Here is a 27523-nt window from a genome sequence, read left to right on the forward strand (position 1 = left end):
TCCGTTCAGGTTATTTCTGCTGTGCAAAGTGCCATTTAGGATTATGAACAACTGGCGAGAGGGTGATCAAATAATCATGACACGTAGAACTTATTTTACCCTGTGGATTTTTTCCTCGTTGTTGCGTTCATTTTTATTGCGCAAAATGGCGACGTCATGACTGAATGATGATCATATGAGATGAGCATAATCATACAACACAGACATGTGCCTGACTTAGCATTTTGTTTCAAATTCCTTCAAGTCATTGACTATTTCTATTGTGCAATGTGGCGGTTATTATTAATAACTGATGAGAGGAGACATTGCATTAATTATATGAGATACGCATGTGCGACCGGCGCGCAATTTTATGACACGTCTACGAATTTGTCCATGTTATAAAACGTTTTTGCAAAGCCGGCGCTCTCCAAGCTGGTCGATGAGTCTTACAGATCATGAAAGAAGGCCATCTGTGGTTGCCACGGCAACACCAGAGCCATCATTTTGTTATTATGTGACAAACCGTAGCATCGGCATGAATTTTCTGGTTATTTGAAAGTGTTCATCTTCATAAGGCTGAGTTAGCGTTTCAGCAAAAGCATCAAACTGTGTACTCAAGCGAGTCAAAGCGCGCTCTTGCAGCGCTTCTAAACTCTTGTACCTGACATATTTACTAAATAATTGCCAAGCCCTTGTTTGCTTGCTTTTCATGTGGCAATAAGACGCTGTATATGTCTCTCAGTTGTTTGAGGACTCTCGTGTAAATAATAGAAATCCTCTTTGCAGCCGGGAAGGGCTCTCAGACAGGTTTGATGCATTGTTTGTACAAAGTTGTATCTGCAGGCTGTTTTCTCTGTTGCCCGCTTATCCAAACATTTCGTCGAATAAATCCTGTAGTACTGATCCCAGAGCAATATTCTCTCAAGTCGGATGATAAATATTTGCCGTTCTTTCATGTTCGGTCTCAGACGGCCATTATGATGTTGTCTGTGTTACATGTATACATTTCTGCCAGCAGGGAGCGCATCAATCTCTTCAGGATGAGACTTTGGAGCGTTTGTATCCTTATGAAGTTGAGTTACAACAGATTTTTTTTGTGTGTGGATCTGCATACGATAGACATACCGCCCAAATTGCATTCCGCAAAGTGCAACTGGTTTCAGGGGTTGAACTTTTACGTTTTCTTCAGGCGAGTCATCAAAGTTGCTGCCATGCTCCACCAGCACGCGACGAAAACTTTAACGCTTCATCGTTTACCATCGCCCATCTGTGGCACCAATGGGGGGAAAAAAACCTCGAGGACAAGTTTGCCTTTGAAAGACCTCCGTAAATGGCCAAAATGACCCTGAAATAGTCGCTTCAAACCAAAATGGCAGACTTCCTATGTATTCCCTGGCAGGCCTTCTTGATACTTTCTTGTGCGTCTACTCCTGATTTCCATGCCTACCGAATTGTGTGTTGCTAAGTGAAAATCGTTTCACGGGGCTAAATTTTAGATTTTTTTTGAGTCACCAAACTTCTCTGCTATGGTCCACCTCCACACAGTGACAACATTTCGAATTTCCCGCATTGTCGTATTCTGTACGTGATTGAAATCTGGTAGCAATCGGACACAATCTTCGGCGCGCGATTCTTTTTGGAGGATGCCCGGAAATGGCCAAAATGGCTCCAAAACGGCCATTTTCAACGTGTCAAATCAAAACGGCCGACTTCCTGTCTTTTCGAGCATGGGTTTTTGAGAATGTGTTTTTGTTGACAAACCTACCAAATGTTATGTTACTTAGCTCAGCTGACCTCGGGGGCTGAGTTTTGAAAATATTCCAGGGGGCGCTATCCAGCCAATTCTACCAACCTGCGTATTCTGTTCGGTTTTGGAGTATGGCGAAGCTCTCAAAACTAACGACTAATCAGTGTGTGTGTGTGTGTGTGTGTGTGGGTGGGTGGGTGGTCTCTGAAGCCTCGTACCTTTTCACGAGGGACACCGAGACCTTTAAAGTTCAACTGGGCCTCGTTCAAAATTAATAACGCCGAGCATTTGCTGGCTTAACTCTCAGCCAGCGGCATTAAGTGTGCGGATAACGAGGGAGTCCAAACGCCATCAACACAAAGTCCTTTTGAACGGCCGTGTTGTAATTAACCTGCAAACGACTTTATGTTGATCTTCAGGGAGTGGCTCCATAATTAATAATAACACTCACTGTTTTGTCACGCTGCACTATTTGCTTACTGCCGTTGATTACGATTGGCCACTCGTGTTTGAGAACTCTCTGCACCGTTTGCACCATCGGTCACTTTAAACGGCTCTAAATTGCTTGAGGATTCGGCATCATTTGCACAATTGCCATTATATCAGCATCGCCACACTAGTGGCACGCTTTCATTGCTCAATGACTCTCAACACTTTTTACGTTCGAAATGTATATTTTGTCAGAGTGGATGTTTGTTGTCGTACTCGAGTGGCTCCACCTTATGTGTCTTGTAACATCCTTGGCTGATTTCTGATTCTGAATCTGATGAGTCTGTTTGCTTTCTCTGGACAATCTCTTTATTTTTCTTGAATACGAATACAATAGGAAGACAACTCATGTTGTGTCCCAGAAAACAATTGTATGTTTGCGATCAGGAGGCCGCTCTCTACTCTAACCTGCTGTGTTGCTAAGATCCCATATAATAATAATGCGACATCCCATGCATTACCTCTGTACAATTTCTCCTGTTTTTAAATTAGATACATCAGAAAGAAAACTCCGGATTTTGCCCAGTTAAAACGAAAAAAAAGTGATCGGGAGGTGGATCGACATTTAGCCTAAGCGTGACAGCAGCGGCCATGTTAGCACGAAGCCCTTGTATACTGCATTCCATGTACAGCCTTTGCTCTATACAATCGCTCCTCCTTCTTGCAAGGAATAAACATGAAGGACAGTTGTTGACGTTTCCCAATTAACAATTGTACGTTTGTGATTAGAGGCAGCTCGATGTTCAGCATTTGTGGACCTTTTCAACTGGATCCAGGGTGTTTGGTCAGCACAGTTTCTCCTCTTTCGTGCAAGAAATAAACGAGAAAGACTTATTGCCTCACATGCTCCATTGTTGACTCCGGTGTTCGTAACTGACTGGAGCACATGCCTTCGATTCATGTCCAAGCGAAGCAAAACAACAGTCAAGCCCGGACTGTTTGCTGGCCGTGGATAATGCGGAGGTCAAAGGTACGACGGCGGGGGCGGGCTCAACGATGTCGAGGCGGCCCCTGCGCCAAGACGCAAAGTCAAAACATACCCTTTCGATTATTCCAAGTGGAACGAAAGCAACTGGCCAGCCATTGAGATGTTTGGCTTTGAGCGAGTCTCAAAGGCAACATTATTTACCTTCTTCCTTAATGGGATTCGACTGCCCGCTCACTGTAATGTGCACGGCTTCTAAATGTGTGTGTTTACACGAAAAAGGATCGAGGCTCACAATCGCAGACTTATTTCAAATTGAGCTTTTTGGTTTTTTTCATCATTACTATGCACACAAGTACTTTTACAGACGCCCTTGAGGGTTGGAGGCGCTATCAGAAGGGCAAGGCCTCGTCGTCATCGCTCAGGCAGGGATAATCACTCTTTCGTTTGAAATGTTCCATTCATTCCCATTTTTCGGTCTTCTCTTGTACATCTCGCCACAAAAGAGCATACATTGGATATTGTATTTTTCTCATATATATGTAGGTTTGACAGCTAACAAGAAGCAGTCAAGTGGAAAAATTTTTTTAAAAATACAGACAGACAGCAATGACCTCTGACCCCACTTTAAGCACGGGGAAACTCGCATGCACATTTATACATTTTGTTTAAAACAACACCCAGACCTATAAATTCTTTTGACCCAAGCGAATAGGGCAGAATAGTGCTGATGCAGAAGCACAGACTAGGGTGGAGGGGGGGGGGGGGGTGGAGAGGGGGATGCGGGGAGTAGTCAAAGCAAGCCCTGGGATGTTTGGGAAAAATGTCACTTGCAGGAAATCATCATTGCAAGCACTTTTACTACATTTGGAAGCTATGTTCCCTTCCCGCTGCTATCCCTGATTGAAACAAATGAGGCACATTAGCGCAATTGGACTTTATCAGCCAATCTGACGACGACCGCAATCAGCAAGATAGGCGCGACACAATAACAATCGTTACAAATTGCAATTGCCTTAGAAATTCATGGTTAGATAGGCCAGACATAATTATCCATCCATTCATTCCCCCCCCCCCCCCAATTATTCTCATTGGGGTCATGGGTGAGCTGGAGCCTATCCCATCTGGCTTTGGGTGAGAGGTGGCGGGTTCGCCAGCCAATCGCAGGGCTCATATAGACAATTATTTACACCTCGGGACAATTTAGAATCTGAGAAATCCACGCAGAAGAACATGCAGATCGAAATACGAAGGCCCGATACCGGATTCGAACTCCCGACCTCAGAACTACTTGTCCACCGTGCCACACCAATCAGTGTTATCAGTATAATAATAAAAAAATAATAATTAAAAAAAAAAATAAAAAATACCAGCCAGAAACAAAGACAATATATCACATTGCATCATAGCAACCAAGTCACAATGCCTCATCACTGTAAAGTGGAAAGTGCATAGGGATGATTTTGGAGCAACCTGATTGGACGCTTGGTGCCTTTATAATAACAACGTATTACTTATTAACAATATTACTACGGAAATCACCATTTTTTTAATTTGTTGAAAAGTCCGTCTTATTTTGACATTGTATAAAAATAAAATGAAATAAATTAATTGGAATGAAATTGAATTATAAAATTATAGTTTCACATTTTATATTCGTCGAGTATTTTGTTAAAAAAGAAAAATGAAAAAAATAATGTTGCCATGCTGTAGGGCCATTGGTGCCACCCATAATGAGGAAACACTGACCCCTTCAGCAAAAAAAGAAGCACTGCAGTTTGGAGACGACGTGACGTCACCACAGCACGACGTGGCCAACCGAGTCGAAGGGCGGAAAAGGCTTGACGATTGGAGCTGTTTCAAAATAAAGGTATTGCCGCTTGATATTTGCGTCCAGACCCCTGGCAACACTCTAAAATGAGTGCAGTAGTTCGAAATTGTCACGTTTCGCAAGTTGTATTCCAATTAAAAACGATAAAACACGTATTGCACCAGTTTGGGAAATATAAACTTTATTGCGAAGTGACGCTAAAGCCGCTGCTTTGGTCTGGATGCAGGGATTTTCTGGATGAGTTGCATGGAACGAGGCAGCTCGTCTAAACAGCAGCCATGGGTGTGACATTGTTTTATTAGACTGATGGGCGCCTTTTATCTACGATTGTGTTACGTTTTATTCCATTCGTTCACGCTGCTTGTTTGACTTTTTATTTATTTTTTATTTTTTGCACTAGCAAGCTGAGAGCGAGGCTAGCTGTCACTTACTAGCCAGAAGCCACATCAGCTGCTGTTAGCGTTCAGATGTAAGCAAACTGCTGTTTTATTTTTGCACTACACATGTATATGTTGAGTATATATATTTTATTTATTATTATTTTTTTACCCCCCCAGACATTTCGTCATGGCAGAGGCTATCATGAGCAAAGCTGCCACCGTGGAGATCCCCATTAACAACAATGGAGACACTGGGGCACAGCCAGAGGATGACAGTCTGGAGCAGGTCAATTGTTGGCAGGAAGTGTTTGAAGGAATGTTTGTTTGTTCAGCAGCACACAGTGTCATCCTGCAGTGGTACCTTGACGTACGAGGTTAATTTGATCTGTGACCTGCATTCAACTGTCATTTAATCGACAGCTAAACGATTATCGAATGAATCGACAAGTATTTTAATCATTGATTAATCGTTAAGAGACCTTTGTTGAACTTAAAGTTGTGAAAACGCTTGGAATTTCAGCCTCGCGGGATGAAATATTCTTCGATTTGTGTCGTCTTCCATGAAGCAGACTATTTCATCTTTGTTTATTCAAAAAAAAATAATAAATTAAATTTGCAAACATCTGCTTTGACTTTGGAAAAGAATGATCAACATTTACTCATCTTGAGCTTTACAGATGCCATGTCTACCATGATACACGGTGATACCAGGCATTTTCGTAAAGGTTAATACAGTCACGTGGGGGGGGGGGGGGGGGGGGGGGGGGATGGAGGTCTGTTGTTTATTTGTTGTACAGTGAGCCCTCGTTTATTGTGGGGGTTAGATTCCGAGCGACCACTGCAATAGGTGAAATCCTCGAAGTAGTGCGCATGTTAATTCGTTTTTTTTCTTATCCCGTGTCAGAACAGTTCACACTTAATGTAAAAAAAAATAATAATAATCCTAACGTTGTCTAATGTCACAAAAAATGCTACCAATCCTCACCTAAATTTATGGGGACATTTCTAAATATGCCCTCGTCCCCATCTGAAAATATCAGACCGAAATCCTCAATATTTTGGATTTTATGGAGTTTATATCAATATGGCGGGGCCCACAAGGACGTCATGATTTACCACTATATAAACTACGCCATGTGCTATCATAACATTTTCTCCTCTCTTTTTTTGTTTGTTTTAGTTGTAATATGTTATGCTAGGAAGCAATTCTTTTATCTCCCCAAAAAATTACATGCGCTCAAAATCCCGATAATTACAATTTATGAGCCATATGAAAAAAAATCCACAATGCACTGAATGCGCAATAGATGAACCGCAACAAAGCGAGGGAAAAGTGAAGAGCTTCACTTTCTCTTTAAACTCCACCGTTAACTTCGGTTTTACAGCTGCCCTCATACATAATCATAGTAAAGGTAGTGAAGAGAAATAAAAGAGGGATTATATTTGATGTGAGGTGCTCATAAACATAATTTTGTTGTTTGCGGCTCAGGATTTGCAACAGGTGATGGTGTCGGGGCCCAACCTCAACGAAACCAGCATCGTGTCGGGAGGTTATGGCGGTCCAGCGGGGGGCATCATTCCAACCAGCACCATCAAAGGTACTGCCCGCAACTGCATGGGTGCTGAACTTGATGCGTTTTTAAAAAGCCTTCAGTCACAGAAAGAGGGGGCCAGAACAAATGGAGGCTTTATGATGACAGATTTACCATCACCGTACATCTGCTGACCTCCAGGCTGCTGCTTTATATTATAGGGCCTGCCATACGTTTCAACCCCGAGTATTTGGACAGAGGACGTGCCCCCGCGCCTGCACCAGGTGCCTGTGCATTCTGAAGATGTTTCTCAAGTTTAACCCCTTATGTCTTCATCCTTTGGGCCCTTTTTTTTTTTTTTTGTATTTAAAAAAACAAAAAAACGTTTCCTCCTTGGACAAAAGGACTTGTATGCAGCCTCGCTCGCATGCCTACAACTGGCAGTTTAGCGGAAATGTATGCGCCTTAACCCTCATGTTGTGTTACATTTAATGTCTTTTCCGAGACCTCTAGCAACTATCTAAAAATTATTAAAAGTTATTGAAGACCTCTGGACGTTCTCGATGTCCACTCCGTCGGTGTCCAGTCTGCAAATGAATTTGAGTTTAACCATATGCCCCTCAAAAAAACTAACGCTCATAAAGATTCAATTGCATTTTCTCTTGTGGAGGGAGCATTTCATCACTAAGCCGCCGATCCATGTGCACATTAAAAAAAAAAAAAAAAAAAATGTTGCACAAAATATGAACAGAATACTGAGGAATGGTGTTGCGGTGTAAAGCGCGCGATAGGGACCGAGATCTGCTGTGAATAGCAAACATCTGCGAGTAATTGATGCACCCCCGTAGAAAGGTTTACACTGTACTGCAATTACCTATGGGTGCCAGATGATGGCATCAAAGTACTACATTTGTCTAACTAAAGCAAGACTTACCTCAACAGTTCTTTGGCACCAAGATGCCATCTGATGGCGCCAAAGTCATGTTTTTGGACATGACTTTGGCATGAACAAATTCATGCAAATATGCAGAAGTTCACTGTGTTTTAATAAAATATATATATTTATATTTATTCATGGACCCATGATCATCTGTGGTACAACAAAGAAACATAGCAGGAGGGTTAAAGGACGCACTAACCAAACACAAGCGCTTATTTGTAATATTGTATTGTATCTGTAAGACTGGATGTGGATGTTGTTGTCGCTGTTTGCATTTCATCTCATTAACTCAATTTTTCCATGTTTCTTGAGTGCATGAGGAAAAAAAACAAAAAAAAACTCGCATGCTGGCCACGTCTGAAATCGCGAATACCAGAGAGACTCATTTCACTTTCTGTTATCCAAAGCTTTTCTCACCCATGTTCCTCATCCCATGTTTTGTCACCCCGTGCCCATCCCAGACATCCGCATGAAATCCAGGGCCGCTAGCTTGCCGAGCAGCCAGCAGCTCTCAGGTATCATCGCTCAAGTTCATCACCATCTCCTCACTCATTCGTTGCCTTGACTCATGTGTCCATCAGGAATAACACGAGTCAGCGCTTTTATGTTCGCGGCACTTTTTATTTTTTCAGCTTCCACGAACCATAACACCAACAACGCGATGGAAGAAGTGTCCCGCGGCGTGGCAGTGGAGAAGCTGGATAGTGTGAAGAAATGGGGCATAAACACATATAAGGTAAGACCAGTATATTATGCTATGTGTTGCATATATTACTCAAGGTAAAACAATAGGTACAAATGTACAATCTTTAATAGCAGTACAGACAATAATGCTGTTAAGTTTATGATATCATACTGAGAAATTACCGCAATGTACAGTACAGTACTTATCGAATTTGTTAGAAACCAACAACAAACTTAATTGTTTTTAGTCTTGGATCAACTGTACATAACATTTAGTACTTAACATTTTCAATTTTTTTTTTTTTTTTTTGGCAGGCAAATTTGACCCTCAACATAAGGGGCTTTAGTAGGATTTTTCAACTATAACTACTCACTTAGTTCAATGTCTCCCTCAGTGCACCAAGCAGATGTTCTCAGAGCGTTTTGGCCGAGGCTCGCGGACGGTCGACTTGGAGCTGGAGGCTCAGATTGACGTGCTGCGAGACACCAAGAGCAAGTACGAGAACATCCTCAGACTAGCCACGGCGCTCACCAGCCACTTCCAGAGTATGGTGCAGACGCAGCAGGCTCTCGGGGATACGTTCACTGACCTCAGCCAGAAGTCACCGGAGCTGCAGGTGGCGTACAGTGTGCCACTTTCTGTGTCTTTGGTACACAAACACATTAACATGGAGGACCAAGAGTGCCACAGTTAAATATATACACTATTTAAAAAAATATGTCATGAAATATGTAATTATTTCAATATTTATTTATTTCAGTTTTTATTTAGATATTTCCTTTTTTTTATTTCAATATTTCCATTTTTTAAACAAAATATTTCAAGGTCTTTTGATTTATTTAAATATTTATTTATTGAACTATTTATTGAATTTTGGCAGTCCTGGGTCCCCGTGCTGTGCACATGAAATGTGTATCTGTCATTCGAAACTATCCAACTCAGTGGGCGGGCACTGGGTGGGACTAGGGGCTGATTTAGCTCCAATCAAATTGCTGATGTATTTCATCGACAGGTGAAGGGCTGTCTCCATCGCCTTCAGTGGACACGCCCACAGTCCCGCTTTTCGAGGGCGGCCCTTATTTTTAAAGATTTTAGAGCCTTGTATTACATAAATGTTATTTTTTAATTCAAATTGGTCAAGGCTTTTTTAAAAAAAAATATGCTAGATAGATGAACAGACATTATTTGTTATAAATAAATAATTTTCAGACCAGTTAAGTGAAATCAGATTATTTTCCACAGCATACCATGACCTCTCACAGGACAGTGGTTGCGAATCACTCCTCTATATAACGGTCAGGGATTTGTGTTCGACCCCTCCCCCCACTCTTCAGGACGAGTTCGGGTATAACGCAGAAACCCAAAAGCTATTGTGCAAGAACGGTGAGTCCCTGCTGGGCGCCGTCAACTTCTTTGTGTCCAGTATCGACACTCTGGTCAACAAAACCATGGAGGACACGCTGATGACCATCAAGCACTACGAAAACGCAAGGTAACGCAAATTGGGCACATCTTCTTGAGTGGTTCCCTGCAATGTGACAGTCCTCTATTTTGTTTCTGTTGCTCCACGTGCGCGCTCAGGTTGGAGTTTGACGCCTACCGGTCCGACTTGGAAGAGCTGAGTTTGGGCCCGAGGGACAGCGGCGCCATGGTCCGCATCGACATGGCCCAGCACGACTACCAAGTGCACAGGGACAAATACGAGCGGCTGCGCAGCGACGTCACCATCAAGCTCAAGTTTTTAGAGGAGAACAAGGTTTGCTGGGTTATATTTTCTTATGATATTTTCTATGGTAACTCAAAATACTCGTAAATTGGGGCACTCTTAAGTCAAGGTACGTGTGTCTTTGACGTTTTTGATGGCATGTGGTGTTTTTGCAGGTGAAGGTGATGCACAAGCAGCTGCTCCTCTTCCACAACGCCATCTCGGCATACTTCGCCGGCAACCAGCAGCAGCTGGAACAAACTCTGGTGCAGTTCAACGTCAAGTTAAAGCCGCCCGGCGCCGACAAGCCGTCCTGGCTGGAGGAACCGTGACAGGAAGTACATGTTTATGGCGGGATCAGTAGAGAATATTGAAATGGGAAAAGTTTGCCTCTCTTTTTGTTTTTTTAAATTCTCATGTGTTTCAAGTTTTATTTATATCTTTTTTAGCTAAGCCACATAGTATCCTTTGATAGTCCATTCATTTCCATGTATATCACAATATCTAAAGTATAAACCTTTATAGTAGAGATGGCTGTTGGGTACCTTATTGTGTCTTTTTGTTATCTTTTGATATTTTTTAGTACAGTACGCGAGTTTGTCAGCGAACCGTATCATGTTTTATGTTACCGATTGCACACGATTAGGGCTCGAGCAAATGCAGTGCAAAGGCCTTCTTGAAAGTGCTTCGCTTCGTCGTCATTATGATTCTCAGGCCCAACAAAATGTTCATTTCATCTCAAGAACCCTGCGAAGTCTGCCATTTTGAAGTTAGAAGAGGCGCTTCCTTCCAAAACAAACTTGTAGAGATTTTGTGTGATTGTGACCGAATTTGAACCAGGTCTACTTGACAGATGAACGACACTAAATTGTGAGACATTTGAGTTTTCACCTTTGCGTGTGGGCAGAGCACGGCGACGACGTTTGATGAGTCACCTGAAATCACAGAACTCTGAATGACTCAACTCTGCATGGTCACAAGCGTCTTAACGTCACGCCCTGAAGAGATTCACAGGTAGAAATGTATACATGCAATAACTCTGCTTTAATTTGCTTGTTTTGTGTTATAGCTGCCTCAATTGTCATTTTACACTGATGAGACGAATACGGATATATTCTGTGTATTATAGTCAATCTCTCTTGCCGAGTGTGCAATCTTTAATTAATTTCAACTGTTGCTTTGGGTACCCGCTGAGCTATTTCTGCATTGTTACAACCGGACTGTTTACAGGCTGTTGACAATGAATTTAACGGCCAAATCATCAAATGGTACGATTGAAAGTATTCATTGGTCAGTATTTATGTTTTCAAAAGAGTCCATCTTTTTATATTTTATTTTGATTTTGCTGTGTTTTCTCCTATTTATCAAATCTATAAGAGTATTTTATTTTCACATCTTTGTCCTTGTTGTGGTGCACTCGCAAATAAAAGTCTGCTGGATGTTTTTGTTCCATTCAAATGAGCAGTTCGAAGCAAACGCGCGTGTGTGTGGGGGGGGGAAAAACTTCACTGGCAAGTATCACATCACCTTTTAATATGAAGTAGATGTCCGTTTATTATGTACACAGGTAAAATCACTTTTACACTACACTTGTATTTAATACGTATATGCTGTATAGTTGACTTTCTAAGAGAGTTTCTTTTGTCGATGTTCTTTGCTGTAGCCATTTTATTGACCTCCTAAAAGTCATTTTCTCGACCTTTACCTTCATGCTAGCTTACCATGTTGCTGTGCCTTAGCTCAGGACGCTCATTCATACGTTCATTAGTGTTTTTTTTTGTGTGTTTTTTTTTGCAATTTACACATTTAATTACGTTGCAACATTGTACAGTTTCACTTAATTGGTCTGTAAATGATTATTTAAAATAAATAATTCACTCGATTGGGGAAAGGCACAATTTAACCTGTGTACCCTAAGAGTGGAACCACCTGTTGCCATTCATGCAACAAAGTAGACATTTATGAGTAAATGGAGACGAGGTCATTATTTTTAGTATACAGTGTATATACTTGTGATATTTGTGTTTGGTTGTGTGTTTGTGAGAATTTTTTTAAAATATGAAATCATTGTTTTGGCTCAATTAACGTTGGAAAACTGATTTCCCACAGTGCAAGCAGTGGAAAAACAGCCAATCCGATTATTGTGCTGTCATCTCTGTACTGATCACAGCACGCGTTTATGCGGATTGCTATGACATAATTTTTCGGTTTGAATGATAATTACGCTGTTGTTAATGTACCAACAGTTCGTGTTGTGTTCACACTACTTAAACGTTTAAACGACAGTAAACATGACTGACTTCTTGTATGCGTTTATCCGAATTTAAATGTTCAAATCACATCAACTGGATTGCCAATGATAAGGACAAATTAGCTTTCAGTCGATCTTTAAATGAATGGAAAATCTTGAACTTGTCCCTCGTGAAGTGATTGTAAGCAAGCAGGTCATTTGCATTGAAGTGGACTTAGGCCAAAGTGTAGTCTGGAGTGAAATGTTGGGTGACACCAAGATCCCTTCTGCATTATCTCCCTTCTCTAAACATTCATTCGTAGATGAAAGACACTCATGATTAGATGAGTGTGTGTCTGTGCCTTTAAAACAAATCAATGTCCTTTCCTCTATCTTTTAAGTGCAACTCATCACATTGCTCGAGTCCATAAGTCCACCCGAGCGCTCACAGTCCAACCGCAGGCTTAACAAGTCGGGGAGGTCCAGAGGTGATCCCAGAGGTACTCCTTCCTGGGAAGGTGAGCGCACACTCCCACCGCTGCCTTCTCTCCATGGGCGTGTCCTTCTTTCCACTTAGGGAAGAGGAGGTGCGACGCTCGTCAAGTTTCAACATGAGAGGAGCCAGACTGGAATTGCAAACGTAGGACACGGGACATATTTTAAAGGAGAAAAAGCAAAGGTGACTCGTCGTTTTACAACTCGATTGATCAAACTGCTTGGTGAGTCACTTCCGTGGCCTTTTATTGGATTTCGTCACGTTATTGCTCCATGTTACTTTATTGATGTTATCTTTGAGTGAACATCTAAAAGACGAGAGCATGCGTAACACCCACATACTGTTGCGAGAACTGGCAAAAGCACTCATACTCTGGACTTAAGTAGAAGCACAGCTGCCAGAGTAGAAGTATGGATTCAACTCCTGTCATAAATAAAATTAAAGAAGTGCAGACTGAAGTGTACAAAAGTCAAAATTCTGTTTACTACTGTCAATTATATACAATACCCAGTTTGGTAACTTGTTCCTAATGAAGAGAGGAAAAAAGAAAAAAACGTATCTGCACATAAAATATATATTTTTTAACTTACTGTAATAGTGCTCGGACTGAGAAGAAAATCACATTACATCTCTCATGCTGTTAAGGACGAGCTAGCTTTGTCTCAACTTTTTATGCTATCAAAATAACATATTTCCATTGCTTTGCTTAAAAGGTAACGTACAGATACCTGCAAAATCTTTTTAAGTACAGTGACAAAGTATTTTTACCCAAACAATTTATTGTAAATAAAGTAGCAGTTTAAAGGTTAAAGAGTGGACTATTGATCCCGACTTCTCTGAGACCTCTGTGTAGTAATCCTACATCATTTAATTGAAAAGATGCACACATGAAGGTACCTTACATAAATTGGGAATAGGTTAGTTTGTTGACACTGAATCCTGTTGTGATTTATAGATAAGAACTTTACAGTGTTTCTTGCCAAATAGTGAATCTACATACATATGTTGCTATGAGAAATGCTCATAATGCTGAATACGTAACATTGCTTGCGCATTACAGCGAAACTATTTCAATGGCTAGATTATGTACCGATTTCCCATTTCAAGTGAAGTTGTGGTTCTATATAGTGACCCGCTCACTGAGCTGAAGTTTGGCAAGATTTGCTAAACTGCGGACATATATGGCGTGACGCATTTTTCCGTGACATTTGAGGGAGATTTTTGGTTTTTCTGTGGTTCTCCCTTCGCCATCACTGGTACACTTCTGTGGTGGCATCAAACACTTGTGGAGTTAACCCTTTTAGATCACAGGTGTAAAACGCAGGGTCCGAGGGCCAGACCTGGCCCGCATTGTCATTCTATGTGGCCCATTTAAGCAAATCACATTTGTCTGCATTTCTTGCTCAAGCATTGCAAATTGAGCCGCTGAGAACTATGATGTAGACTGGTCCAAAGACATTTTTGTTTTTTTAAAGTTAATTGCAGAAATGGCATATCTTTCAGATGAATACTGGTCTAAATTGAGGTTTCGTTGCAATTCAATGTTTCGGGGGCGGTCCATTATTGCACAAAGCACTAAAAATGACAACAAATGTCTGTGGCTAATTTTCTCCAATTTTAAAAATGAGATCTTTTAAAATGTGCAATAGCTGAACAAACTTGACGTCTGATTTCAAAATCCGATTACCCATCATGTTATTGTCTATAATATAATGAGGTACTTCTACATTTATGTTGTTTTATTATCATGACTGCCTTCTCAGAAAAAGTATAACTACAATGTGGCTTATGACGTAAAAGGTTTTATTAATGAGTTACAAATAGTTTACAACTTTTAAGTACCTTTTATTATGTAGTGCTAGTTAAATGAGTTATTACCAAATTAATTTAGTAGCCATTCACATAAATTATACAGCATTATGGTGATTTATGGTGTGTCTTTCCTCCACTAACACTGTTGTAATGTCCCCACTCCCTTTTTTTTTTCTTTTTTTTCCCCCCCCAGTATGAATGCGTCACGCAAACTGCCATTTGGAACACTCCTGTTACACCCAATGAAAAACGAAAACCACCATGCTGTTGCTGCCAGGCTTCTTTTCAACCAGCATGAGCCGCTGAGAGCATGACTGTACCCTGACGTCGCCGAAAACTCTCCATCAAGATGGAACCCGGTGATCCTCCACCGCCACCACCACCCCCACCGCCTTTATTGCCACCCCCTCCTCCCCTGCCGCCGCCCCCCGGCCCGGGCGGCTCGAGACTGGAGCGTCGGCGCTCCGGGATGCGCAACTTCAACTGGGAGACCATCCCCAAGCACACGGTGATGGGCAAGCGCAACATCTGGACGGAGGATCGCACGGACGGCGACTACGAGCTGGACACGGAGCACATGGAGGAGCTGTTCAGTCACAAGCGGGCCCAACAGCAGAACCAGCTGCAGCTCGCCACCCTGGGCCGCCACGGTGCCGGCGGCCCGCCGTCTTCTACTTCTGGGGGTGAACTGGTGAGTGCATGTTCGCGGCCTCGCTACATCGGAACTTTTCTCTTCTGAAAATCATTGTTATGTTGTGGAAATCTGCAATTTATAGCTATTTTTGCACTATATAGTGGTACCTTGACTTACTGTACGAGTGCCCCAATTTGGGAGTTTTTGGAGTCGCTCGCTGTCGCTCGGTTGATTATTTTCTATTTTTTTGCTTTGTGTTTCGAGCAAAAATTTGATTTACGAATCCACTCGATGGCGGCAGCGAAATTCACAACATCAGGCCACCGTCAGTTCACGTTGGTTACCTCGCAGTGACAGTACCGGTATCTGTTGTGTTTTGTGTTTGCATTTTCCTTTGTTTTGTGCAGGTGTTGTTACCAAAAATATTTTTTTTCTCACCATGAATCCTAAGAAAGTCAGTGCTGTGATGAAGCGGTCCATTGAATTAAAGCAATAAATCATGGTAAAATATGAGCAAAATAGGCAAGAAAATAATAAAGAAGATTAAGCTCAGTGAAAGTTAAGTGAAACATGAAATGTTGCAAAAAAAAAGAAAAATTCTTTACTTTGTGGAAAAAAGTTGGAAAAACTGTTTAATACGATACATTCTGTTTTATTATTATTTTATTACGGTACTTTTTTAATACAGTGCAACACTGGAGAATGCTATTTTTCTTATAATATATAACTAATCTATGTGGCTTGTTGCGGTTTGGTCTGGAACGTATCCCCCATGATGAGTGGGGGTTCACTGTTGGCCAAATTGTAGAATTAAAGAATTAAGTTGAGACAAAAATGATCAAAGCTTAACTGAACCATCTTTCCAGCAAACTCTCAGAAGAACACCAAATGTGAAACAGTAGATAATTAAACAAAGTACAAAATGCACCTTGGAAGACCCCCATAAATGCTCTGAGGCTATAAAAAGCTAAATGTAAACATGGTATTGCCTAATGTTTCAGGAATGTTATCTCATCATACAGTGTGTGTTTGCTTAAGGTAGGTTGCCGGGTACTGTCATACAGTATGAGAGCGTTTTAGTCAAATCAAGCACACTTTTAAAAAAAAAAAATAATAATAATAATAATTCATCACAATTTAAAACATTTTCCTGGTGTCCCAAAACATATCTGACATGTTTTTGTCAAATACTCCAAGGATCAAGAGTTTAAAAACATGTTCATCCCATTTTGAGACTGTTGCTGAAATTAGCCTGTTTTGAGGGAGCAGTATGGGAATGTTAGGTTAACTGAAAACTCTAAATTGTCCATTGGTGTGAATGCGAGGGGGCTGTAGGAAATAGATGGACGGATACATTTTCACTCACGGAGGCAGCACTTCGTCACCAAACTGCCGAGTTACGCCTGTCAGATCGTTGATCTTTGAAGCCAACCGTGTGAAAATAACTCTTATTCTTTCCTCAGGTGTCCATCCTCAGTGCCAAGAGAAGCATGAACATCGGCATTTTCCTCAAGCAGTTCAGGCGGTGAGTCGCTCGCAACGGTAACTTTGCACAACAACAGCGCACATTGTAATACAACACACGTGACTTCGTCACGCTCGCGTGTCCCGGCAGGCCTGGTCTAGCTGAGACGATAAATGTGTTGCTGAAGGCTATTGAGCATGCACAGCATATTCTACACCTTACGCAACACAACAAGTCTGTGGCACAGTGTTGTTTCTATGGCATCGAGGTGTTTAAAACACATTCACTGCCATTGACGGCTTTCGAGGTCAAATTAACAATGCCTCTAAATGTTTACTCACGCTTATTTTCCAATTTCTTTTGTCCATGTGTCCAAAGGAATTGTGTGCTGCGAAGAAATAGATAATGTCAATTGGATTAAAACTTGAAATCATAGAAAGATATGAGTGATGTGTGCATGTTGTCGGCTTGGTGAAGCAGTACGAGAGGAGTACAACAATCTGTAGTTTACTGAAGCAGAAGTGCATATATTCTATAACGCCAGCCAAAATAATGAATGAAATTGAATTGTTATAATAATTTCTAAACTGCTGACCTCTGTCCATGAAAAGAGGGAAAAGATGCTGATGATGAAAACTTTATTAGTTTAACTCAATGCTGTATTTTCTGTGGTTTCCAATGAGATTGTTATTTCTCAAAGCTTACTTGTTGATGCTTGCTGGTGGAATGAGTCTTTTGAAGCGATCCAACCTGAATAAAACCAAATTGTCAGGGTAATGAGAGTAACATCAGTGGTAAACCCCACCTATCTGTCTGTGCTCCTCGATCCACAGTCCCGTGACCGACATGATTGAAGAAATCAAAGCGGGAAACGGTCTGGGTTTCGGTCCCGGGAAACTTAGGGAGCTGTGTAAACTGCTGCCAGATGACGACGAGGTACCCGCAACACCTTTTCATGTCAACACGTACACAACTGACAGCAGTATTATATCACAAAAAGACCTTGTTAAACATTAATAATCAGACACACATTGAAATTCTTCTGATCAAAGTACATTGCAATTTTTTTTTCCTTTATCAATAATTTATAAATGGGATTTACTGTTTTTTAATACTTTATAATGATTTAAAAACTGCTTTAAGTAAATAAACCGCAAAATTGACCAAACACCTTACCATTTCCCTTGTGATATGCTTTTTGCTTATAAATAGCGTTAAAAGTTTTTCTGATCTAAGTACATTACAAAATCTTTTCTCTTATGAAGAGTATATAAGAGTATATATATTACTAGATGTAATATAGAACTGCAAGACTGTCCAAATGCGTTACAAACTGTCAACACTTCAAATTTAACCAAGAACGCAACTAAGAACTGCAAGACTGACCAAATATGTTACAAAACTTACATTTTTTCAGGTAAAAGAACTGCTTAAATTTAATGGCAACCAGTCGGCTTTGCCGGATGCAGACCTGTTCATGTGGATGTTGGTCCAGATCCCCGGGTGAGAGCCCTGCTGCTTCTCTAAATGTTCTTTTATGGGTTCCAGAAGGTTTATTATTAAATCATTGTGTGTGTGTGTGTGTGTGTGTGTGTCAGGTACGAGGAGCGTCTGAGTGGCTTGGTCCTCAAGGAGGAGTTTTTCCCCTTCATGTCTGAAATGAGAGGCTTCATTGGCACTTTGAAAGCTGCTGGAAATGGTATTGTATTTTTCTTATTTTTTTCCCCCCCAATTAATACTTTGTGCAAATTTACCAAACTCCGCTTTGTGTTTGTTTTCTAAGAGCTTTTGGATTCTGACAGTCTGCACGCAGTCATTCGCCTGGTTCTGAAGACTGGAAATTACATGAATGCTGTGAGTGAGTGTGTATGTGGTCGCGAATACTTGATTGGCAGTCTACGGCGTTTGTCTGTGTGCGTGAGCTTGGCTCGTTTGGACGACAGGGCGGCTACGCTGGCAGCGCCGTCGGTTTTCGGATGGCATCCCTGCTGAAGTTGGTGGACACCAAAGCAAACAAACCTGGGATGAATCTAATGCACTATGTCGTGATGGCAAGTGGATTGCGTTGCTTTCATCGAGTCACCAAACATTTGTTTTCGTTTGGTCTTCATGTGAGTTTTGTGGTTTCCTACAGCAAGCGCAGAATGCTGATGTGGCGCTGCTCAACTTTCCCAAACAACTTGCACACATTAAAGATGCTGCAAGGTAAATGCATGTTTTAATTTCCTGTCATACGGCACATGATTTATACACCAGCCAACATGTCCACATTGACAGAACGCTATAGTTTTTATTTTATTTATTTTTTCTTTAAACACGTGTTGTGTATGTTATTTTAGGGATACTGAACATGAACCCCCACAAAACCCAGCAGCGCTCCATGGAAAGTTAAGAAATGAAATTAGGTGGCGATCATAATAGGACGCACGAATACATCTCAAGGACGCGTGCCTGAAATTTGACATGAAGTTGGCCATTTTAGGCAAACTCTTACTAGGGAACCAGATAAGGCCCAATTGAAAGCAGGTGTACTGGACACGTGGACGAGACTAAATTGTGAAGCCTTTTTGCCCCCGCCATCAAATGGGCAGCATGGCGTAAAAGGTTAATAATTTTGAGTATTCGCCATGAAAACATACATTGGCATTTATGAAAGATTTCAGCACTTTAGAGGTCCAGGATGGTCGAGTAAAATTATTGCATTGTCCTTAATTCTCTATTTTTGGAGCAATGTAGGGTTTCAATCTAAATCCTAACATCATTGTACTTGTTTTTGGTCATTTCTAATTTTGCAATAAGCAATTGTGTTACATGCTTCTGCAATGGAAAGGTACATTCATCTGATCCAAACACCCCAAAAAAACTACAAACATTTTGTTTTCTTACTTTTTCTCAATAAAAGTAAAAATCTTTCTTGATTTTGTCCGCATAACACAGAGTGAAAATTGCCATTTTCAACCAGTCATGTTGCAATTCAACCATTTGACAATTAAAATGGGTGTATCAAGTTACCAGTTAAGAATGTATGTTTCCGCCTTTTGGTTTTCAGAATCAATCGAAGTGACATTGAAGCAGAGTTTGACCGACAAGTCAAAAAAGTGAATGACGCCAAAGCGAACACTTTGAAGCAGGAAGACCTCAAGGTTCAGATGGAGGATTTCCTCAAGGTGAGGAAGGCCTCTGTTGGAATCATTCACTGCTGTCAAGAGGCGCCTCTATCAGGCTACTAAGTGTTGTGCTCGGATCAGGATGCTGAGGCCTGCTTGGACGAGGTGGAACGTGATCTCCTGGAGCTTCAGTCAGCCAGCGACTCCGTGGCGCAGTACTTCTGCGAGGACCCCAGCAAGTTCAGACTGGAGGAGTGTTGCTCAATCTTCGACTCCTTCTGTGAGAGGTTTCTGCGAGCCGTGCAGGTTAAGTCCATGTTCTGACGTGTTAGAAAAAGTCTGAACTTAACGCTCTATTCCTGAACATGTCCGTGTAGATTCTCAAGTCAGTGAAATCTGCAAACATTGAATGGAAGCAACCTGACTCTCTAACTGTTGACGGCTTTTCACCTGTATTTCAAAAGGATTCTTCAGTTCTAATTTGTCATTTTCGTCTCTACACAAAAAATGGCATACCATAGGCGGCGGTACACAGTCAACAGTTCATTTGCATCAATGTCCGAATTCTGCACAGAGAGGGTTTGAAAGTGGTGTAAATAAGCCACCGATGTCAAACTGTATAAACCGAGGAGGGGGTTTATGCCATCACGTATTACCTGCTTACAACATTTTGCCATCTCTTCCCCAAACATTGTCTTCCAAATCTAAAATTTAGCACTGGACAAGCCTTCTTCAACAACCAAATAGAATCCAGTTGCCTCGATTCAACTTTTGCTGATTGATTCGTTAGCGTTTGCCTTTTTCCCCGCAGGAAAACACAGCCCGGGAGGTGGCAGAGGTGAAACGACGACACCGAAACCGGCTGCAGACTGCCGCCAAGCGCAGATCCACAGCCACCTGCTCAGTCAGAGACAAAGAAATGGAGGGGATCGCTTTGGAGTCCAGCCTGCAAAACTTGCTGACCAACCGGCTCCAGAGGAGACGGTCAGGACGACCCTCGTCCACTCACGGCAGCCCTGTGAGCGGGAGCCCCCAATCGGGGAGCCTTTCGGAGATTTCGTCTCAGGCGAACTTCCCTGCGCTAAAACGGGCGGGACCCATACAGGTGAGTGTCACGGCGAAGAAAGAGTGGAATTCAGCTGCGGAACTCACCGAAACTCCACACCAGCAAGCGAATAGCTCGGACAGCGAGACTGATGTTTTGTCCGAAAAGGATAAGGGAGACGAGATGTTACTTTGTGCTGTTGAAGAATCAAGCAGTAGGCCTCCTAGCATTTCCTCCTCAGCTCGATCGTTCTCCGCCGCCACGGACATTGACGAGGACGATCTCCAGGACAATAATGAGGAAGAGGCTCGGAAATTGCGCGAAGCCTCTAAGAAGGTTTTGCTCTACCAGAGCAGCCAGGGCAGCATCTCCTCTGCAGAGTTTTCCGTTGAAAACCCCAAATCGCCCAAGACGACAAGCACTCTGAGCCGTCGGCGGACTTTTGACATGGAGAATGACCGGTACCCCGGAGACCCGACAAACGAGGATTTGGTCAGATTCTTGCTCAGCTCTCCGCCTTCCTCGAAACGCAACATTGCTCGCCGACACACGCTACCCGTGAAAGTCAAGAAGGAGGAGGTTGACTATGAGGGCGATGTGTGGGTTCCCATCTCTGCAACCAGAGACACGGACCAGAAGACTGCATGCAAGTCCAAGCAACTGTTTGACTTTACCGACCTACCTCAAAAGCGAGACTCTCCATCCACCGAGAACCTTGCTCCCCTCGGCCAAGACAAGGAGCAAAGCCACGAGGGAAACGGTGAAACTGTTCCGCCCAAGAGTTCGTGGAGCACGTCAGAATCTTCCGGACTGTTTTCTGGCTTCCTGAGGCGCCTCGGCGATATCGGTAGACTGCAGACAAGCAAGGACACCGCCCAGCAAGGTGTTGGTACTGACGTGTAGGGCGGTGTTTCCCAACCTTTATTAAGTCGGGGCACATATTTTACATCAGAACTATCTCATGGCACACCACCAAACAAAAATGTCACAAGAAGTATGAATGCTGAAATAATGATGATTTTCTCTCAATTTACACAAAAATGTATTTACTTACAGTAAAATCTGGGACTGTTTATTAGCTATTATTATTATTATTTAGCTACTATTCTTTTGTATGAAAGGCAACAGGTGGAGACATTACAATAAAATCTTCCGACGAATTGCACTGTGAAACGTTTTAGCTGTTCCCAAAGTTTGATCAATGTTTGTGTCCACCACGGGAAAACTTTCATGATGTTTTCGTAAGATTCATTGACATTTGTACTAAATGTGAGCAAAAAGTGGGGGTAGTGGTTCGAGGATCTCGGGGTCTCGCTTGAGGCGACCAGTCGGAAGGCAGCTCGATGTGTTTACCGGTCGATCTTTGTTCCCACTCTCGTTTATGGTCCCGAGCTGTTGGTAGTGGCTGAAAAAAACAAGATCATAAATACAAGTGGTCCAAATGAGTTTCTGAGATTTTTTTATTTTTATTATTTTTCCCATGGGCTCACTAACTGTGGGAGGGGCCATAGGTGTCGGGTGCAGTGTGAGCTGGGCGGTGGCCGAAGGCGGGGACCTTGGCGATCCGATCCCCGGCTACAGAAGCTGGCTCTAGGGACGTGGAATGTCACCTCTCTGGCAGGGAAGGAGCCCGAGCTGGTGTGTGAGTTCGAGAAGTTCCGACTAGATATAGTCGGACTCGCCTCCACACACAGCTTGGGCTCTGGTACCAGTCCTCTCGAGAGGGGTTGGACTCTCTTCCACTCTGGAGTTGCCCATGGTGAGAGGCGCCGAGCAGGTGTGGGTATACTTATTGCCCCCCGGCTCGGCCCCTGTACCTTGGGGTTCATCCCAGTGGCCTTAGGCTGGGGGGGACGGGTCCTGACTGTTGTTTGTGCCTATGCACCAAACAGCAGTTCAGAGTACCCACCCTTTTTGGAGTCTTTGGAGGGGGTGCTGGAGAGCGCTCCCACTGGGGACTCCATTGTTCTGTTGGGGGACTTGAATGCTCACGTGGGCAATGACAGTGAGACCTGGAAGGGTGTGATTGGGTGTCATAAGGGTGTCCACACGTGCACTTGGCACCAGGACACCCTAGGTCGCAGTTCGATGATCGACTTTGTGGTCGTGTCATCGGACTTGCGGCCGCATGTCTTGGACACTCGGGATTATGGGGTACCGAACCCCCTGATACGGGCTGTTCAGTCCCTGTACGACCGGAGTCAGAGTTTGGTCCGCATATCCGGCAGTAAGTCGGACTCGTTCCCGGTGAGGGTTGGACTCCGCCAAGGCTGCCCTTTGTCGCCGATTCTGTTCATAAATTTTATGGACAGAATTTCTAGGCGCAGCCAAGGTGTAGAGGGGGTCCGGTTTGGTGGCCTTAGTATTGCATCTCTGCTTTTTGCTGATGATGTGGTTCCGTTGGGTTCATCAAGCCGTGAGCTCCTACTCTCACTGGAGCAGTTCGCCGCCGAGTGTGAAGCGGCTGGGATGAGAATCAGCACCTCCAAATCTGAGACCGTGGTCCTCAGTAGGAAAAGGGTGGCGTGCCCTCTCGGGGTCGGGGATGAGATCCTTTCCCATGTGGAGGAGTTCAAATATCTTGGGGTCTTGTTCACGAGTGAGGGAAGAATGGAACGGGAGATCGACAGACGGATCGGTGCGGCGTCTGCAGTGATGCGGACTTTGTATCGGTCCGTTGTGGTAAAGAAGGAGCTAAGCCGAAAGGCGAAGCTCTCAATTTACCGGGCGATCTTCGTTCCTACCCTCACCTATGGTCATGAGCTGTGGGTCGTGACCGAAAGAACAAGATCCCGGATACAAGCGGCCGAAATGAGTTTCCTCCGCAGGGTGTCCGGGCTCTCCCTTCAAGATAGGGTGAGAAGCTCGGTCAGCCGGGAGGATCTCAGAGTAGAGCCGCTGCTCCTCCGCATTGAGAGGAGCCAGATGAGGTGGCTGGGGCATCTGATTCGGATGCCTCCCGGACGCCTCCCTGGTGAGGTGTTCCGGGCACGTCCCACCGGGAGGAGACCCCGGGGACGACCCAGGACACGCTGGAGAGACTACGTCCTTCGGCTGGCCTGGGAACACCTCGGGATCCCCCTGGAAGAGCTGGATGAAGTTGCTGGGGAGAGGGAAGTCTGGGCGTCCCTGCTAAAGCTACTGCCCCCGCGACCCGACCCGGATAAGCGGTAGAAAATGGATGGATAGATTTATTATTTTTTTACTCCGATGTGGCATAGTTGGGATATCTGTCATGGCAACATGAAAAGAAAAATGCATGGAATCAAATACATCTTCCGATCAGAATCCCGACTCTTCCAAATGTGGATACAAATTTGATACTTGGTCACAGAAAAACACCTTTAGGGACATATAGTGTACATGCCTACTGTTGCTCCAAAAAAACGTAGTGTACATGCCCACTGCTGCTCAAACAACACAAACACATTACAAAAACACCTGCTACAACCATGAATGAATTTGTTGAGTCATACAATGAAGTTATGGGGAAAAGCGGAGGCTTGAGTCAGGACAGAAATGAATATTTGTGAGCAACAGTATGGTTGCATGCCAAGGCGGAGGACCACAGATGTATTAATTTCCCTTGAGGGTGTTAATGGAGAAGTACAGAGTAGGTCAGAAGGAGCTGCATTGTGTCTTTGTAGGTCTATAGAAAGTTAATGACAGGTTATCGAGAGAGGAACTGCGGTACTGCACGCGGACGTTCGGCGTGGCGGCGAAAAATGTTCGAAGAGGACAGGACGTGGCAAAGTATGAGGGCACCAGAACAGATAGTAGCTGTGACTGACAAGCAGGTTGGAGCCGGCGGCGGGACGTGTCAGGTGTGTTATGCAATAGAAGAGTCTGTTCGGGTGAAGGGGAAAGTTGAAGACATGATGTACGGCTTCCAGACAGTGGCACTGAAGAGACGGCAGGAGGCGGAGATGGAGGTGGTGGAGATGCCGAGGTTAGACTGAGATGCTTTGGACACATTCAGTGGAGAGATAGTGAGTGTATTGGTCGAAGGATGATGAGGATGGAGCTGCCAGATAGACGTAGTTGATGCCAGGTAGGAGGATGGAGCAGATAGGCTTGCATGGAAAAGGATGACGCGCTGAAGAGTCGAAACGAAAAGGACAATTCGACGGCTATTGTAAATGATGAAATGCATACGGCGTTATTTACGTAGGGTTTGGGTGTGCGTGAACGTAAACACAGTCATACTGGATTGTGTCACTAAATAAGCACGTCGGCAGTTGGACCCGCAGAGGTGGAAGTGCAGCCTTCGAGATGAGAGGGTGAGATGGAGAGGATCCTGCCAGATGAGGCGCTTTGGGCCTTTGGTCAGGTGCCTCCTGGACGCCTCCCCTGGTGAGGTGTGCAAGTTTCTCGGGACACGTCGGAGCGACTAGGACTCGGGAAGTCTTTGGGATCGCGCCGGGAACAGCTGAAGTCATGGCCACGTCCACGGAAGTCTGGGCTTCTCTGCTTGAGGCTGCTTCCTGCCGCAAACCAGCCTCGGATGAACTGAAGATGTCAAAGTCCCAAGTTTTCATCAACCCCAGCTGGGAACTGTGGTTGGTGTTGCAGGATTGGCCACTTTGTGAGTGTTTCCAGTAGATGGCAGCATGTTATGGGAAGTTGTGTTCATGATTGTTCAGAAGCCAAGACAAGGCAATTTCATGCATTTAGTTGGACTTAGTGTAAAGCCATTATTAAATTGATGTTATTTATTGGAATGCATGCTGGACCCCAGGAAACATTTATACATCCCTTGTTAAGTGGTTTCCGTTTTTTTATACCTAAAGTGTCCAGTTAACAACATTGTTATTCCCCAGTTTCACTTGCTATCTTCATATTGTTCTCTAGTGATGTCATCAGATGAGTTGTTGCTTTCACACAATCCAGCCTTTGTTTTTTTTTGTTTTTGTTTTTTTTTGGGGGGGGGGGGGGTTGTGCAGGAGGGTTTGGGAGGGTCTTAGGGGGGGCTTAAATGGGTCAGTGTTACAAAGGCGGTCTGTCAATTCAGGCATGCGGTGCAGTGCTATCGGCCCACAAAAAAAACAAGCAAACACCTGGTGGTCAGCTGACGTCCACCTTTTCACATGCACCCACTCCTCTTGCCAGCCAGTGTCTAAATGTCTAACATTGTCCAGTGGCGCAATTGGTGGTTAGATCCCATAACATGTTACATTCTAACAATAGGCAAATCATGTTTTGTCATGTCATTGTCTGTGTCACCATTTTCTTCAAGTGGCGGCCAGTGCATTCGGTTTATCGGGTCCTTCATAATTCCCCTCGACTATCACCTTACAATTATAGCAACTGTCAATTACCATACGAAAAGGCGTTATAACTTTACACATCGGTGCCATGTATATCATCTGGAGGAAATCAGAAACTATATTTATGTAATAATGTGACAAAAACAGAAAAGAATAATTAAATACATCCTGCTCACCAGAGATGCTGATTATTGAATGTATTAATGTGTGCAGACCGCAACTGTTGTGTTTTTAGGCCAGAAAAACGCTGGCGTTATTAAAGAAAAACTCCCATTGCTAACATAGTTGAAGTTATATTAGCTAGCACAACCGATTCGGAAGATAGAAGCTGAAATGTCGACAAAACAAATCTAACACCCGCATGCACGCGTTGTGAGCAAGGTCGTCGGAGAAATGCTGCGAAATGATGAAGAGAAGAGGCTGTCGGGAATGAATGAATGAATACAATTTCAGGGATGAAATATTCAAATTTAGGTTGTAAATGTAAAGGTCAGTGCTTGAGATGGTGTTTAGGGCAGCAGTGGAGGCCTTGCCTGGCCCCATGCCTCACCGCTGCTGCTGATTGGTGCTCACATTGGAACACAATATTGTAATAGCCAATAAATGTCCTATTTCTACATGTCATATGTTTATCTGTAGCGCGACCTTTATGATGCAGATGCCGTCGTAAACACATTGTGCCTTTGTAAGGGGAGGATTTATCTTTTTTTTCAGCTTTTGTATTGGATCTCAGCGCGCACCTAATGAAAAATACATATTGAATAAGGTTGTTAAATGTCACCTTCACTTCATCTGTATGGTCTAAACCGTGCCAGACTGCGGCGGCCATATTGTCGGTTCTCCGGTGTGGAGGCAGTCTCCATGGCGACGGGAGACGGCAGACTGGCAAGCGGGAGATGACTGCGCCCCACCCCCAACAAACATGCAGCTGCCTTGGCTGCACATCACGATAAAAGCGCACCATTTTTTTTTTTTTTTAGGACCACACTGCTCATTTTCAGGCTGTCTTCATCTTAATGCCCGGTCCAACTTCGCAATGTGCTTTATTGTCTTTATTAAAGCATCCAGGAGAAGCCGGACCTCCCCTTGGATGACTTTTATTATAAATTTTTTTTTTTGTTAGATATCGCCACTCCTCCTTGTAATCCTCGGCTTAAAATAATAAACACAGTCCTTTGTCCTTTTAAGGTGGACTGGCTGGGTGGAATCTTAAGCAAGCCAAGCCCTCCTTTTCTCTCCCCCCCCCCCCCC

At 43.4% G+C, this 27523-nt stretch overlaps 1 protein-coding gene across 8 annotated transcripts; it reads left to right on the forward strand.

The window, feature by feature from the left end:
• The first annotated feature begins 5192 nt into the window (after nucleotides 1-5192).
• Nucleotides 5193-20267, forward strand: LOC133405271 (arfaptin-2-like). 8 transcript variants are annotated; one of them, XR_009768932.1, is made up of 14 exons: nucleotides 5193-5256; nucleotides 5375-5443; nucleotides 5532-5640; nucleotides 6844-6952; nucleotides 7108-7170; nucleotides 8288-8341; nucleotides 8459-8562; nucleotides 8906-9127; nucleotides 9846-10003; nucleotides 10093-10267; nucleotides 10393-11230; nucleotides 12848-12946; nucleotides 13024-13165; nucleotides 14948-15088. XR_009768932.1 is itself a non-coding variant. In XM_061682102.1 (10 exons), the coding sequence occupies exons 2-10, from the start codon at nucleotides 5542-5544 to the stop codon at nucleotides 10546-10548; spliced, it is 1140 nt and encodes a 379-aa protein (XP_061538086.1). In that variant the 5' UTR covers nucleotides 5199-5443; nucleotides 5532-5541; the 3' UTR covers nucleotides 10549-11961. The 8 variants fall into 8 exon arrangements, 1 of the variants encoding a protein (XP_061538086.1); XR_009768930.1 differs by having other exon boundaries at nucleotides 5199-5443; XR_009768931.1 differs by having other exon boundaries at nucleotides 5199-5443; nucleotides 13024-13125.
• The last annotated feature ends 7256 nt before the right edge of the window (nucleotides 20268-27523 follow it).

The sequence above is a fragment of the Phycodurus eques genome, chromosome 7 (assembly GCF_024500275.1).
Source record: "Phycodurus eques isolate BA_2022a chromosome 7, UOR_Pequ_1.1, whole genome shotgun sequence".
In the NCBI taxonomy this organism is placed as follows: domain Eukaryota; kingdom Metazoa; phylum Chordata; class Actinopteri; order Syngnathiformes; family Syngnathidae; genus Phycodurus; species Phycodurus eques.

What these genes read in the sequence shown, in the direction of transcription:
- LOC133405271 (XM_061682102.1), top strand. Translation starts at nt 5,542, where the DNA reads ATGGCAGAGGCTATCATGAGCAAAGCTGCCACCGTGGAGATCCCCATT. An exon ending in TGCCCCCGCGCCTGCACCAG is followed by an intron (nt 7,171 to 8,287) that starts GTGCCTGTGCAT and finishes TGCCCATCCCAG; the next exon opens with ACATCCGCATGAAATCCAGG. An exon ending in AGTTTTTAGAGGAGAACAAG is followed by an intron (nt 10,268 to 10,392) that starts GTTTGCTGGGTT and finishes GTGTTTTTGCAG; the next exon opens with GTGAAGGTGATGCACAAGCA.